A 15801-nucleotide genomic window follows, 5' to 3' on the forward strand; every position below is an offset into this window, starting at 1 on the left:
TGGACTTGGTACGCGTCTTGACCATCCAAAATGGTAAGCCATATATGGATGTCAGTTCACCTCACTCAGCACTTGCCTCAGAGGGACTGACTTAGCTTCTATCTGTCTCCGGGTTACCTGGTCCCTCAGTGTCGATCTCAATCCTTTTAGCCTGTCACTGCCGTAGCATGGACAGCTGTCTCTCTCACTCTCTCTCTCCACAGGCTCCGAGACAGCCCAGTCTGCCTGGAAGGCGTCTGGAGTCCATGAATCTACTGCTGGTAAGTAATGGTGCCCTCCTGGGCTCACATACTCTCTCAGCCCCAACCAGGGCTGCCACCATTTGGCTTCTGCAGTGCACAGGTCTGCCCTGGGACACCAAGTGCCTGCAGGGGAACCCACTTCTGGTCCCCTGGGCTTCCTGCTCGTTGGGGTTTTTATTCCCGGTTCTGCGGGTCGGCCGGCGAATCGGTGCCGGCATGCAGGCATAAAACATGCCCACACCGGCGTGGGAGCTGATCCCCACTCCCCCCAGCTCAGCTGTTCTTTTGATGTTTTTTTTCTTGTGCCGCTGTACTTTCTTTTGCCTTGGCTCTGCGCCTGCTGCTCCCTCAGCTCAGAGCGGTCTCATGCGGACTTCTGTCTCCAACCCCAGGTGAGTTCCCCTTTGGGGTTTTCTCTTTATTACAAAAGCCCTAGTGGGAGGGCGTAAGTTGAAGCCCCAGGGAGGGGGCAGGAAGGTCAAGGTAAGTCCATGGACACCTGAGGCCACAACTGGGCCAGAGGCCAAGACCCCGGTAAATCCTCAAGTGTGGTGAGGTTAAGTTTGGGTCAGAGCAAAACCCCAGTAAGCCCTCAGATGTTATGAGGCTGAGTTTGGGTCATCAGGTTAAGAACTGTCCATTGTGAGTGCACTGTGACTGCGAGCTCCAGAGGGGAGTGAGAGTCCCATGTGAGACTCTGGAGCTTGGGTTACAGTGTGAAGCACTGCAGCAAAATGGATGCCATCTGTGAGGCATGGGACACAGTATAGGGGAGGTCAGAGCAGTGTATATCGCCCTAGGCATCGGGACATTAAGATGGGCAGCCTCCCACTTATTACATTGTGTTTATTAAACAGCAGGTCATGGCAGGAAAGACTGGACGGACTGCCCCTTGGGCAGGCTGATGTTGAGTTCTGGCTCTGAGCAAGCCCCCTGTTGCGCACACACCCAATGCTTCCTATCCAGTGCAGCATGTTACCTGTGGCAAGTTAAAGGATGTTGTTGATATATTGGGCATTACACTAGTAGTTGTGTGTAAGGGTTATCCCCAAATTTTAATAGACAAACAGTTAAGTAGGATGGTTTAGACAGGGATACTCCTGCCTTGAGCAGGGTGTTGGACTAGATGGCCTCATGAAGCTCCTTTTAGCCCTACTTCTCTATGATTCAGCAGGTCATTCAGGGCTGTCTAACTTCTAAGCAACCAGGGGCTGAATGCTCTTCTAGGCTACATCAGTGGGGGCCACCTGCCCATAGACTGCAGCAAGATAAGTCACAGACCCCCTGCTGCATCATGTACCTGTGGCCCTCCAAGTGCTGCACCACATGCCCACGTAGGGCCCCCTGCTCTGCTATACCATGTGGCAGTTGTGTGGGAACCCAGGGGCTGCAAGTTGGACCACTCTGGCATAGCTAGCAACAGAATCTAGGTTTCTAGATTCCCAGGCTGGTGTCCTATCCATTTGAGCATATTGTCTCCTCTCCCATGCTAATGACCAAAAGTTAGGTTGCAGGGTGAAATGATTTTGGTGGCCTCTGACCTGTTCTCAATGGATATATGTCCATATTAAATGATGCCTTTGATGGCAGCCTCAGGAGAGAGGCAAAAGGATTAAATCAAGTATAAAGATTGATCTACCCTCTCACTGAGTGACTGAATTAAAGGAGTTGGATTTCTTAGTTTCTTCAGGGAGTTCATCTGTTCTATATTACAAGAGTATTCCTGCTGGGCATTACTTTTATCTTTTACTCAGAGGAAGCTTCTGAAAACCTTTTTTTTTTGCATTTGAAATACCCTAGGTTGTGAAGGATTTTCAAAAGGAAAAGTTGTCTTGGGAAAGAGACCCTGGACCTTCTGGAAAGTTTTGTAATTCTACCCTTTGCCAATTCCTGAATTTCTTCTGCACACTAAACTACCACAAATACAAGGAACGGAGGAAGGAAGAAGATATTAAAAGAGATTCATTATCAGAGCTGAGGGTTTTCACAACAGTTCTAATATATTGGCTGGAGCTCTCACAAATAAACTTGCACATCTGGAAGTGAATAAACTTTCCTACCCACAAGCAGTAGTAAACTATAACAGGGTTTATTCAATAGAAAAAAGGGGACACATAACCGTTAGAGTTAGTCTTTAAGGGTGTTTTTTACATGTGCTCTGGGAGTGGGAAGGGGCTCTTTAATTAGAGCAGCTCTCGTGTATCAGTGTCCCTATGCTTCAAAATGAAGGTGGAGGCACGTTCAAGCTTTAGTAAAAGCGCCCCCCCCACCCCCCCCATTTGAAGCTCGGGGATGCTGATACATGAGACACAGAGGCTGACTGGAGCTGGACTAATTGAGTCTACACCGATGCGCTGTAATTACAGCACATTGGAGCAGCCTCCTGGATTGTCTACAGGCAGCCTAAGGTGCCACCCTGTCCTGCCTTCTGTCTGACTTCAAGCTAACATGGCTAATCTCTATAACCTTTAGGGAAATCCTTAAAAGTTAATTACTAGCTCACCCCAGCCAACTATTGACAACTTACCCCAGTCACTGCTATCAGAGCTCTTTCCCATTCTACACAGGGTAAACTTCATAACTAATTAGGCAAGCTACTAGCTCCAACCTCTTCCCTGTCCCCAGGATGATACAGATTATCCCTTCAAAGATGGAGACATTCTTGATCTCTTACAAAACAAATCGAGATGAGCTCTATTACCTAGCCCAGCCACTAGGTGTTGCCACTACCATCCAGAGGCCATACCAGCAAAAGAGGCAGGTGTTAGGTCAACCAGAGGTGGGTAGGGGCTTACACCAAAGATTACAATCCATTTTACCATCAACCGTTGCTACCACTGCTGCTCCTTACTTCTCTTCAGGCTGCATGTAGAACCCTAGGTCTTTTGGCCCTAAGCTGCATAGCAACAGATTCAAACTTTAGCTCAATTTTTGGAACAAATGGGAAATAGGCTTCAACCTAAACATACAACAGGAATTAATCTCTACAAATACTTTTTCCCTCAATACTTAGTGGCAAATTGAAATGCCATTCACCAAGAACAGCTCATAATCAATCCGCTCTGCAGTGGGCATATGCACATGTAACTCTTCTGCTGGGTACCAGTTGGCAGCAAAAAGGACTGGGTTCACATTTTTGGGATACCTTCTGCATTGCAAAGGGCTCCATTGCTCCTAGAGACATGGTGGAGCACTGACCTCCACTTCTGCATGGTGGCTTTGAGTGGTTAACTGCAGCATTTGTCAGTATACTGTACCCCAAAGTTCCTAGTCCCAATCTGAGCTCTAATGGGCAGAAAACTGTAAAAGAACAATGGTCTGGACACAATGAGAGGGAAGGAGGTGGACCTCTTCCAGTCCCCCTCCCCCCCCAATATATAACAGCCAAAAGCACACACTTTACCATACACAACCCCAAGTGTGTGCAGGTGTTACATGAGTCGCTTTTCTGCACATAGGACAACTCTAATGCACAATAAAGCGTCACTGTCTACACATGCGCTGGACTTGCTGCACACTAAATTAATCTAATGCGCCATTTGCTAGTACAAATGCATAGACCCACTCCCTGCAGCAGGTGCTACACCCAACCGCTTCACACAGGCCTGCGGGGCTGGAGCCACTGCCTGGAGATGTGGGGCTCCCAGCTCTGACCCCAGGCAGGGCAGGATGTGCTGGTACTGGGGTTGGGTCCCCCTCTCCCCCACATCTGGTCATGTGCCACTCCCTCCAAACACCAGGGCAGCCCAGCAGCAGGCTGCTGCAGCAGGGGGGAGGGGTGTGAATGCAGCCAGGGAAGAAAGGCAGAGTGCGTCACCATGTGCTTCCTGCTGCTGATCCAGGGGCATGCACCCCCCAGGAAGAGCCTGGAACAGGCCCCCCAGCCCATAGCACTCCCAGGTGGCATATATCAGCAAGAGCCATGCCCCCCCGCCCCATGCCCACTGACAACTCCCCCGCTTTGCTCCATGCTGCAGCCCCGGGAGCAGCCGATGAGCTGTGCTATGCCTCTCCCCCTGCCCCTTTCCTAGCCTTACTCCCTCCCTTCCTCATCATCAGTTTTTCCCCGATTTAAACTGATTTTTTTCCTTTTCTTCTTTTTATCCTGATTTCATCCTGGTTTTTGTTTCAAAGATAAACCCTGAAAAATTCCCAGATTATTATTTTTAATAAAAACTGAGAATGTGGAACACTAATTATTCTTATCTGCTATCACAGTGTATGAATAAAATTCACCTATTATTGAATGGAGAGGTTGTGGTCGGTCTGGGGGTTTGAGTCCACCTGGAACAAGGTATCTGGGTCATAAATCCAGTGCAAACAAAGTGACTCAAATCAGGTAGAAGTGGACCTGGGAGAGTTTGTCTCAGAGGGAATGACTGTATGTACACTTTTCCCTGTCTTAACTCCTCCAGGGGACCATGAGTGGAGAGCTTGGGATTCTCCACTCCCACAGACTGGGAGGGAATGGGAGCCGCCAGTGGCAGAAGGCCACCTTTGTCTCTCCCAAAAACTCTGCTCTGTGACAATTTAGTTAATATGGGCCCTGCAGAGGGCAAACATCCCATCTCTTTAGGTAACCTGAGTTGGATACATTCCTGAGGGAGGCGGGAAACTTGCTCCCTCTGCATACATGATTGGCATCACATACCTGGGTGAGGGGCTTATGCTCCCTATTGTTCTAAGCAATGCCAGCCTGACTGGGAGGGGGCTAGAGACCCTGCCAGTCTACCCAGCAACCAGTGATGTATTTCAAATTGGTTGACTGGCAGCCAACAGATGCTGGCCTCCATTGGACCAGGTAAATGAGGTCATAAAGTCTATATAAGTTAAGGATGGCCAAGGAGGAGGGGCAGTAGCCATGATGAAAACTCAGAGGGGGAAGAGCTGGACCATCTGAAACTTGCTATCTCTCTTGAAACTCATGATCAATGAACTGCCTGCCTCCAGAGGGAATCTCCACCTGCCTCTGGATGATACTCGTAAGTAAGCTACCTGAGATCTAACTAGATATATAGCTTGCAGTAACTCTGATGCATGATCAGAGGCTACCCAGCCATCCTGTTTGCTCTATGGGATTTCTCTGATATTGCTCTACCCTGCTCCCTATTCCAAACCAACTCCTTGTAACCAGTAAAGTTCTCCTTTGTACCTAGCATGGGAGACTTATTGGGAGAGGGGCTAGATTATGCCTTGGGGTCCCCTTGGTTCAGCTGACTAAGGGAGACCACTGTTTGTGCTTCAGTCTGAGGGAAGCACCCCAAGATCTTGAAGTGGTTTGACTTCCCTCAAGGGCTACTAGGCCTGTGTTTTCCAGGAGGCACAGTGCCAAGATCAGGCCAGACCCTGGGTGGCGGTGGCGCTACCTCCAGGCTAGCGGGTGTGCTCCAGGAAGGGGGTCAGCTAGACATTAGGCGCCCCAGGGAGGCACTCAGAGTCTGGAAGATGGTCGGGTGCAGTGAGGTGGGTGGCTCAGTGCAGGAGCATCCCCTATTGGCCTTCCAGACAGCCATCAGCTGCTCCCTGCCAACTCCTCATCTGGAGTACCCAGGATGACAAGCAGGCAGGGCCTTTTTGCCACTGATCCCCTTCCCTCCTGGACTGGTCCAGATAGGGAGGGGTGTAGCAGCCACTGCTCCCTGTCTCTTCCCTAAACTGGACAGCTACAGGTAAAGGCAAAGGGCTTTACTGGCTCCCTCTGGCTTCCTTTTGTGCCCCCCATCCCCAACAGCTGGGTAGCAGGGGAGGCAATTTAAAAGCTAGCAGAATGGGATTTGGCTCTCCAAGCCTGGTTTCCAGCTACACTAGCTTTCTCTTGCTGCCTGCACTGCTCAGCTGGGTGGTGCAGGTGGCAAGGGAACTGGGCCTGCCTCTCCTTAGGGTAGGAAGCAGGGCAGACCAACCACCTGCTTCTCACACTGTAATCCCAGGTATGCAGACTAGGCAGGAGCTTTGCCACAGGGCTCAGACCGCTCGTTGCCCAGAGTATGGGAGGTAAGCAGAGGTAGCAATGCTGCTCCCTTCCTGCTTCTCAGTCCAGAGCCCCCAGTGTGAGAACTGGGCATAGGGCTTTGTCCCACCTCTCCTGGAGTGAAAAACTAGAGCAGCCCACACTTTCCCCAGACTGGGATCATCCCAGTTTCAGGAAGGTGCAAGGAGTACGGGAAATGGGGTGGTTGCAAACTGAATGTGTACTGCCACCTCTTCCAAAATCATTTCTAGCAGTGGAGAATTTCTGCTGTTAGAAATGAACGTGTCCAGACTCTGATGTTTCACAGATGTATCTGCAGTAGATGCGGAAAAAGGGACACCTATTTATAAAAAATAGGAAAAAGCTTAGGTCATTCAGGAAATGCACAGTCATGCATGATCTAAAAGACTAAAGATATAGAAAAACAGCACCTCATGAATAAATAGCCAATACTAAGAGCAACCACTTTGACACTTATGAATGACAAATGTAAATACATCACACAACATTAATTAACAATTAACACTTTTTAACAAATATCACATGCTGCTGCTGGGCAATTTGCATTTAAATTAAAAAACAACAGTAGTAAACATTTCTCAGTGGCTAAAAAGGACGATTTGGGATAGATGACTAATTTGGATTGCACATTGTCAATAAATAAAAATAAATAAATGAACAGAGGACAAGAAATTAAAGCATCACAGCAAGGAGACTCTGTAATGGAGATCAATGATCTAGTTAATCTGCTAGAATAGATCCAGCAGGTGCTAGACCATAGTTTTGTTAAGCCCTTGATACTTGCCAGCCTGTGTTTCCAAGTTTGGTATAAGAATTCAGTCACAGTAGAAGACTGAGGAGTTCATTTGTTTTCCTTTATAAGCTGCTAATTTAATTATTCCAAGGAGGAAGTTGGACTGAACAGGCCTATGGAAGCTAAAGAAGGGTTTGGTTGTGCACAGGCCCAAAGTCTTTATTCATGTGTGAAAGGACTGATAGTGAAGATGGAAGCAATAGTCACGTTCCGTTTTGTATCACTAGTGCTGCCCAACTTGAACCTAAGCTTTCTCCCACTGAAGTCCCGTTTGGCCCTTGTTTTAGTGAGAGCAGGATCTGACTTTGTTAAATCTTAGGAAGATACAAACTGCTAGACTGGGTCATAGGCAATCTTGAGGAGCAGGGGATGACAAGTACCCGAGCCAGAGGAGAATACAGACCAGAAGGTCAAAACCAGAGTCCAAGTCAAAATACTAGTCAATAAGCAAGATCCACATCCATACTCCAGACAGTGCCCCAGTCTTCGGAGCCAAACCGGTTAAAAGCAGGAGCTGAGAACTAGGTAGGAACCAGACAGGAAGGGAACAGGAACAGCTGCTGGAGGCTGTGGATCACCAACCAGCCAAAGGCCAACTCAGGACCCTGGGTCTAGCCTACTCTGCAGCCAATGAGCTTGCCCTTGCAGCTGGTGTCACTCTGACACCAGGTGGGTGTAATGAGGGTGCAAACACAAGTAAAGGAGTACTTGTTTGATGATGCAATGACTAAGGATGACTTTGCTTTTTTTTTTTTTTACTATGACTTGTAGCTATGTTTGAAACTGTTGCAGCTTAGTGCCCTGACAGCCTCCCTCTGGACTTAACAAACCCTGTTGCAGCAATGCTATGAAACCATGAGGAGAATAGTCTCTAGCTTGGTGTCATCTGAAACTGATTCTATGCATCGTTCCTTCTGAAGCCCTCTGGAGCATGCATGAAATGCTGAGGATCGCCTGTGCAGCTGCTTCAGTGATGATGATGATGATGTTGACTTGATAGCTCCCTGGTCTATAAGTGGGGCTCCTAGCCACCATCACAACAAAAATAAATAAGACTTAATGAATGTGGCTTATGAACACATGGGTGACTTTAATCCTTATCCAGTGTCTAATTAGGGAAATAAATGGGGTGTCTTAAAATCCCACTGTACACAGGACAAGTTTTCTTGTTAATATTTAATATCCAGTTGCTACTACACGCATAGAAAATGCATCTAGTGGTGCTCTACAAGGGTGTCACAGCAACTAAATACAGTCCTAGAAACTAATTCCACTTATAAGAAGAGATTGCTTCTTTTTTCACTCAGGAACCGACTTTCATCACTGGAACTCCCTTGTAAAACAACTGGCATTTTAACATAACCATCAATGAGGTGTGGTAGAGATCATTGAACTGAGGGATTGCTGATGATGACAATGAACATTGCAGGACTCTGTTTCTATTTTCAAACATGTTAAGTAATTTTCTGTGTTAGGGACCACTGCCCCAAATGAGTTTTAAAAATGTTAACTGTATTTTGAAGAGTAAGAGAAATTTTTTTGATTTTTTTTTTTTTTCTGGCTACAATAGGTACATTTATTATTTCAGTGTGTGTGTGCATGCAACTTTAAGTCATTGCTTGGACATATCTATAGGTATTTCCTTTGTCATGCCTCTACTTTCAATAAGTAATGTGTGTGTGTGTGTGTGTGTGTATACACACACAAACACACACTATTTATTGGGCAAAGACAATACCTATATATATGTCCAAGCATGCATTCGCATGCGTGCGCGCACACGCACACACACACACACACACACACACACTTCTGCCTGTCCAAGGAGGCTGATTTGTATGCAAAGGAAGAGCCAGATGGAAAATATGGGCAGTCAGCAATCTGAAGAAGTTTCCAAAGTAGCCGATCTGTCGGAGGAGTCCCCAGCATCTAAGAAAGTGAAGGGAGGAGAAGAGGACTTCTCCCCCTTCTACTCTCTCTCTCTTTCTCTCTCATTTTCTTGTATTAACCTCAGTGAATTTTTTATAAGGACATTTTTAGGTCAGAAATGCTTTTTAATGAATATATTTTTCCCATCAATAACTGAAACCTAAAAAAGGAAAAAGGCATCTTGTAGATCTCCTTAAGTGGAAAATCCCCCTTCAAAGTATGTCTGATAGTGATCTCCCAAACAGCTGTCAGTCCTGACAGGTGGCAAGAAGCCTAGAATGTGCTATTCTTAGATCAAGAAAATATAAGTAGGTCAAGTTACAGTGGTTCTTGTAAACATCATCTCCTCTGGAATCAGAAAATGATACAAGGTCAGAAAGTTGTAAAAACAGCATTTGGAGAGGAAAGAATGCCAGGAGAGTTTTAATCTTAAAATATCTATCCTTTGGTCTCGTCTCAAACCTTACCCAATTATTTTTGTTTTGAATCACGTCTGAAGTCGAAGGGTTTGGGATTTTTGTTATACAATGGAGTCTTTCCTGAGGCAGTAACTCCCTTGACAAGAATAAGGATAGCAGTTTGGTGATGTCTTGTTTACTTAAGCATGGGAAGGTAAAGCCAGAGACATCAAACAGACTGAGAAGGAAGTTGCAACTTGATAAGTCCTTAACACTTGCTAGCAAAATATAATGCATACAGGACTGTAACAGCCATCTTAGTCATTGCACTTTACCGCCCTATTTAGTGGCATTCAGATTAGTGCCCTGCTACGCTGATCCCTCCAAATTCTTCACCTCTCCCTGCAAATGTGATGCTGAGCTCTTTACAGGCACCTGTTAATGAATCCTGGCAATACATGTTCAAGCAGGCAAGAAAGAGGGTTCCCAATTTGCAGATGAGGAAACAGGCACAGCAAAGTGTGAAGATGAAGTCTTTTGCCCTTACTCTTATCCTTTTACCCACACTGGTAGTACATCATTCCATGAGGCTTAAATGTGGCTCTTGAAGGAGCAAGACGCTACTCAGCATAATTAAGGGTGGCAAAACTCTGGCTTTCCCTGTCTTGTTCAATACCATACTCCAAGTCCATGGCAAGTGGGATTATCAGTCAGGAATTCTTACTTCCCCATCTTATTATCAGGCCTTTTTTTTCCTGAAGAAATTTCCTGTCTTTTCTCTAGTTTCTAATGACCAGGAAGGCAATTCCCTAAATGCAATTAGCTGCTATCTTGCTATCTACCTACAGGTTTTGCAGAGGGCTCATCATTATCATTTCTAAGCATTTATATCTCTCCTTTCACTTCTGCATCTCTGTCTCCCATCAAAAGTCTTCCAGACTTTTTGAGCTATTTATACCACCTGGGTGCCAGTCAGAACTGCAGGAGCAGAGGTTGTTCATATCTGGTCACTCCTGAAAGACAGCGGTTAAGAGGCAGAGTCAGAGCAGGCTGACCACTGGAGCTGGTTGGTTGTGCAGGAACTGAGTATGCAGCAACTTTTAAAGGACAGTAGCAAATGACGTCCTCCAGTGCTGTCTGTGCAACCAGGAAGCTCTGGAGTTGTGCCTCTGAAACAGAATAGGTCTGGTGCTGCCCCAAACGGGCAGGCACTGCGCCTCACTAAGGCTGTGGCTAACTGCCATATTCTAGTCCATTAAAATCATAAGGATTGGGAGAATGCCTGCTGACCTGGAGCTTCCACCAGATTGACAGTCTTTTTTTATTCTGGGGAGGATGGATTCACTGCCTCCCAGCTAACCAAATATTTTGTGCAATACAGAGTATTCAAGCTTCTTTGAAAGAAACTACCATCAACAGAAAAATCCAAGGCTGAAAGTAAGGCTGATGTTCCAGCAGTTTGCTGCTATCCTATCTAACCCCTGCATTATCAGCTTTAAGAGATGTACTTCAGCCTTGCTTTGACATGTACAATAAATTGGTGCATTTCCACCTCTCTCTCCCTTTCTCAAGGGGACATATTATACTTTCTGCTTGCTTCTCATCATATGGACCTAAAAGGATTGTTAGCAAATTAAACTGTTTTAATTTATTACAATAATTTCCCAGTAAATTGGATACAGAGTTTAACCTTGCGTCCTTCCATTTATTTCGAAATGTTTACCTAAATTTGGTCTCTGCTTCCTTGTTGCTTCCAACAAACTTCTTAAATCTTCCTAGTTTGCAGTCTATTCAAGTTTTGTTTCTATTCTTATTCCTCCTAGGTGTAATGTTACACTTCAGGGATATCCTCTCCTCAGCTTGCCTAACTTTAGCTCAAGTTTGTATTTCAATACACATGAAAGCCTTTCCATGTAGCATTCAGCTATTCATTCGCAACTGTTAATTTTTACTTAAAGACATGGAAGACCTTTACAGTCACCTTGAGGGAGGCAGTGAGCCTAAAACCCTGGTCTCTATTTTGTATTTGTAGGGATCAGCCAATGGAAGAAAAGAATGGCATGAGAGAGGACTTCTGTATTTAATGACAGGTGTCACTCCAGAAGGCTATCCCAAAGTAATCCTGATGGACACAGCATCAAGTAGTAAGCTTTCAGCACACTAAACACTGTATAAAAAAATTTGAACCCAACTGTATCCCAGAAACCAGGTAAAAAGTCCTGACAACACTGGCTTTTAAGCAGGGTAGAATTGCCAACTCGAATAATTTTATTGGGAGTCTCATAACATTTGTTTGGTTCTTTCTTTCCCCTTTTACTTCCAGTTCCTTGAGTTATGTTGTTATAACAGAATCTCAGCTTTCATTTAAAAACAGCACATCTTTAAAGTTCATGGTTGCAAAGAGAAACTTGAAAACATGAACCCACCGGGCTTTAAAACTAGGAGGCAACTACAGTCAGAACCAAATCAATTTATTTTCAAATGCTGGCATTTTAAAGAAAGGGTCATGAATTTTGGAGCTTGATACATGAACATGAAAACTTGCTTTTTGCCATAGTATAGGTACAGATATTTCCTGACTACACAATAGTTTTTTAAGGGGAGGAGATCACTGTGATATAACAAAGTACCTTGCCTCACTTCTATTTGTAAGTTAGACTGGACCTACATGTTTTTACCAAGCAGAAATGCGGCGATCCACTCAAAACAGTTTCATATAACAGAAGCACATACAGAACCAACATTACATGTACAAGCATGTGCAATTCTGAAAGTTTTGTGAGTAGTAAAAAAAATGAGATGGAACAAGATACCAAGCTGACTTCAAACTGCAACACACAGGGCAAAATGAGCAAACAAAAACCAGCTGCAGTTAAATCAAACAAAAGCAAATATCATCTATGTAATGTAGGTATAGTGCAGGTTTGATGTGCAGTTTTCTAGACATTTTTCCTCTAGGTGGCTTATGAAGAGGCTGGCATATTCTGGTGCAAGGTCCTCCCCACATTTTTTATGGTATTTTGTGTTAGAGAGTTGTCTGTCAGCTTCACTGATGTAGTCTTGATGGTTGAGGATGACTATAGCTCTACCTTTGTTCACTGTTTTGATTACTATTTTGTAGTTTCTAGAAAACTGCACCATCAAACCTGCCTTATACAACACAAAGATGATATTTTCATTATTTGGACTGAATACCTGGATGCATTTACTGACTTCCACCACAAGTTTAACAAGTATAACCCCTTGATCAAACTTTCTCTGGACTTACTCCTACACTTTTGTTGATGTTCTAGATATCACAGTCCATATTCAAGATGGCATTCTAAAAACTACTACATACAGAAAACCCACAGAACACCATACCTATGTCCACAAGATCAGCAATCATCCCAAGCACACCAAAAAAGCTGTTTTCTGCAGCTGGGCCCTCATATACCACCTCAACTTTTCTGAGGAGAACATTCTTGATGCCCACCTGACCAGCCTAAAATCTGCCTTTATACATACAACAGGGATACTCCATTAGGCAAATAAATGGCACATTTGAAAGAACTATCCAAATATGCTGTAGTAACTTGCTACAGTACAAAAAGAAAACTTCATGCAACCACACATCCTTGGTGGTCCCCTACCACCCCACACTGGAACATATCAGAAGAACCATCAGAAAAAACATCCTATACTCAACAAAGATCAGACCTTGAGAGAAGTATTCCCAGCTCCTCCGTTTGTGGCTTTGAAGAAGCCCCCTAACCTTGCCCAACTCATCATCAGAAGCAAACTCCCCACTGCCCAACAGACGTCAAGTGGAACACAGCCTTGCCTTGGCAAGAAATACTTAACCTGTCAGCACACTTCCACTGCCACTACTATCAAAAGCCCCCCAGCAGAAACCATGGTTCCTACACATGCCTTTCCCAAAATGTGATACACCTGATCCAGTGCACCAAGTGCCCTCACAGCAACTATGTAGGTGAAACTAAACAGCAACTATGCACCAGAATGAACACTCACAGGAAAAAATATAAAGGATGGAGACGTCCATACCATCAGGAGCACATTTCTCACATAACAGCCACTCCTTCTTTGACCTTATTAGTCTTGTGCTCAAGGGAAATCTACCTAATATCTTTAACTGGTGAACTTGGAAACAAAAATTCATAAGCTGGCTGCACAGTAACAACCAAGGACTAAACACCGATATTGGGTTTATGGCACATTATAATTTATCCAACTCCTGAATTCTTCTACGCAGGGAAGGTAAGAATGACCCTCCTCCATTTTCATAGCACTTGATCTCCCAGTAATCCACTTCATTTCTTCTGCTAATTGTGTGTCTGCTATCCCTGAGATTTCTCCCAGTCCCTTCCCTCTGCTGTACCTGGCTTTCTGTGATCAGATTTGATGAAGATGTCTTGCGTTCAATAGCTTGTCCATCTTTATCCCAACTTCGTAGTTGGTTCAATAAAAGATATCATCCTAAAAAAACCTTGCCTCTTGCGTAATGTTTGGACCATCCCAGCTATGACATCACTCTTACACTATCCTAATAAACATGAAATAATTGGCTTTCCCAGTATCCATGAGATGCAAGAGATAACACTGACTCCATTTTACAATTATATGGGTGGTAGTGCGATCACTCTCTACCCCTTCTCTGAAGCTAAGACATTAGGCAGCAATGAATTCAAGATTCATCTAGTGGGAGACAAAAGAGGGAACTTGACACTGTAGCCCAGAGATTTGGACAATTCCCTGAGAGTGGTAAGTCAAGAGTTCTGGCCTCTGTCCCCGAGTGCTGTTTACATACTTTATATTAAACAGGCCCTGGGAACAGGGACCAGAACCCAGGATTCTTCTACTCCCAGGGGAGTGTGCATCTCACTGGTCTATGGAATTATGCTCTCACTTGCACTTACTTTCACCCTGCTCTTCCTGGCATGGTGTCAACAGGAGACTTAAAAAGAATCACAAAAAGTACAAAAAAAGGAAATAAAAATATAAAAGGTCAGAGAAAATATCATTTTCAGACTCTGGCTCTACATCCTCACACAAAGTAGGAGAATTTTCTGATTCACACTCAGAGCAGAACAAGAATTACAATACAGCAAATTTTATTTCCCAATGTAAATGTGTTACCAAGTCCAGGCAAATGATTCTACCACCCAGATCTGAGCAAAGGAGTTATTAATTTGGGAGCCTAAGGGCAAATACCTGCTTCCCAAGTCCAGCTCTGAGAGAGCTATTTTGCTGACTCTTCCTTTGAAGGAAGGGATGAGGGATGAATGGGATTATCCTAATGAGGAAGGCCTACAAACTGGCATGCAAAAGCCATATATTAGATGCAAGAGCCAAAGGACACCATCACAGAAATATCAAATGGAAGTGCTGGCATATGACTACATCAGAAAGGGATTTCTTTTTCAAATTGATAACTGGCAGAAAAGTGGAGGTGATCCCTGGGAGGCATTTTAGGGGCTTCCCTGGCTGTTCTCAGAGCATTGCTTGTCACTACCTCCTTTGCAAAACCACAGTGTCCAGGCTTTGCAAACTAAAAGCTGGGATGACAGGGGCCAGTTTTACTTTAAGTCTATCCTTATGAAAAATACCCATAGCAACTATTTTCATCATGGATGCCTCATTGGAGGCAATGAAATTCTCAGCAAGCATCACAGTCTCTGGTTCAGCATGAGGTGGCACCTGTATTTAGGCCACTGGACAGTGAATGTTCACTCCAAGCAAACGTGTGCTCACTCAGATTCACAGTCTCCCTGTTCAGAGGAATGCTATGCAGTGGTAGTGGCAGACAGTGCTTCCAAAATTTAGTAGTCCTAGTCCCTCTCTTCTCTGCATGGTGCTGTGGGAAGGGACTACAAGCCCAAGAATAGGCAGAAATATTCCTTTCATCTGTTCTCATTACAGAAGGACCAAAGAAAAGAGTGCAGATGTATTGAAGGAAATCATGGAGGCAGTGGCGATGCGTAGGGGTGCACCCCCTGAGAGTGCCGGTGTGCCCCCTGACCGGCCACACTCACCGCTTAGGTGATGGGCGGAGGGGGGGAAGGGGGCAGGAGGGAGCGCTGTGGGGGGACCACCCCGCTTGCTGACTGCTTGCTGGGGGGGCATGTGCCCCCCTCTGACTAAGGCGGCACCAGTTGCCCATGCATGGAGCTGTGAATCAGGCTGAAAAAAACAGGCTGGGAGGACCTTGTAGAGCTCACTATCACAAGAAAACATTGTGTCTCTGGCTTGAGTTTAATATCCTAGAATATCCCACGTCTTCAATAACTCATGGTGAAAGCTGGAAAGTATGTGTGATTGCATGTGATAGGCTGCAACACTGAACTCCCTCCAGAAATACAGAGAAGAAAGCAACATCCTATATATCACAGAACTGAAGGCAAGGTAAAAGTGCTAACTGAATCAGAGATGCTTAAGCTTTTGTGA

At 45.0% G+C, this 15801-nt stretch overlaps 1 protein-coding gene and 1 long non-coding RNA gene across 2 annotated transcripts in view; both read left to right on the top strand.

The window, feature by feature from the left end:
• Positions 1–4489, top strand: part of SLC35F2 (solute carrier family 35 member F2) — a 65154-nt gene extending 60665 nt beyond the window's left edge. Inside the window, exons 9-11 of the mRNA XM_019482009.2 lie at positions 204–260; positions 595–634; positions 2043–4489. Of these exons, the coding sequence (XP_019337554.1) occupies positions 204–260; positions 595–634; positions 2043–2113 (168 nt within the window). The 3' untranslated portion in view covers positions 2114–4489. The remainder of the gene's footprint in view (positions 1–203; positions 261–594; positions 635–2042) is intronic.
• A 4928-nt stretch (positions 4490–9417) lies between these two features.
• LOC132247750 (uncharacterized) lies at positions 9418–13829 on the top strand. The gene is made up of 3 exons (XR_009459141.1): positions 9418–10791; positions 11387–11498; positions 12648–13829. It is a non-coding gene; the product is annotated as an uncharacterized LOC132247750 (long non-coding RNA).
• Positions 13830–15801: the final 1972 nt, after the last annotated feature.

The sequence above is a fragment of the Alligator mississippiensis genome, chromosome 1, assembly GCF_030867095.1.
Source record: "Alligator mississippiensis isolate rAllMis1 chromosome 1, rAllMis1, whole genome shotgun sequence".
Lineage (NCBI taxonomy): Eukaryota > Metazoa > Chordata > Crocodylia > Alligatoridae > Alligator > Alligator mississippiensis.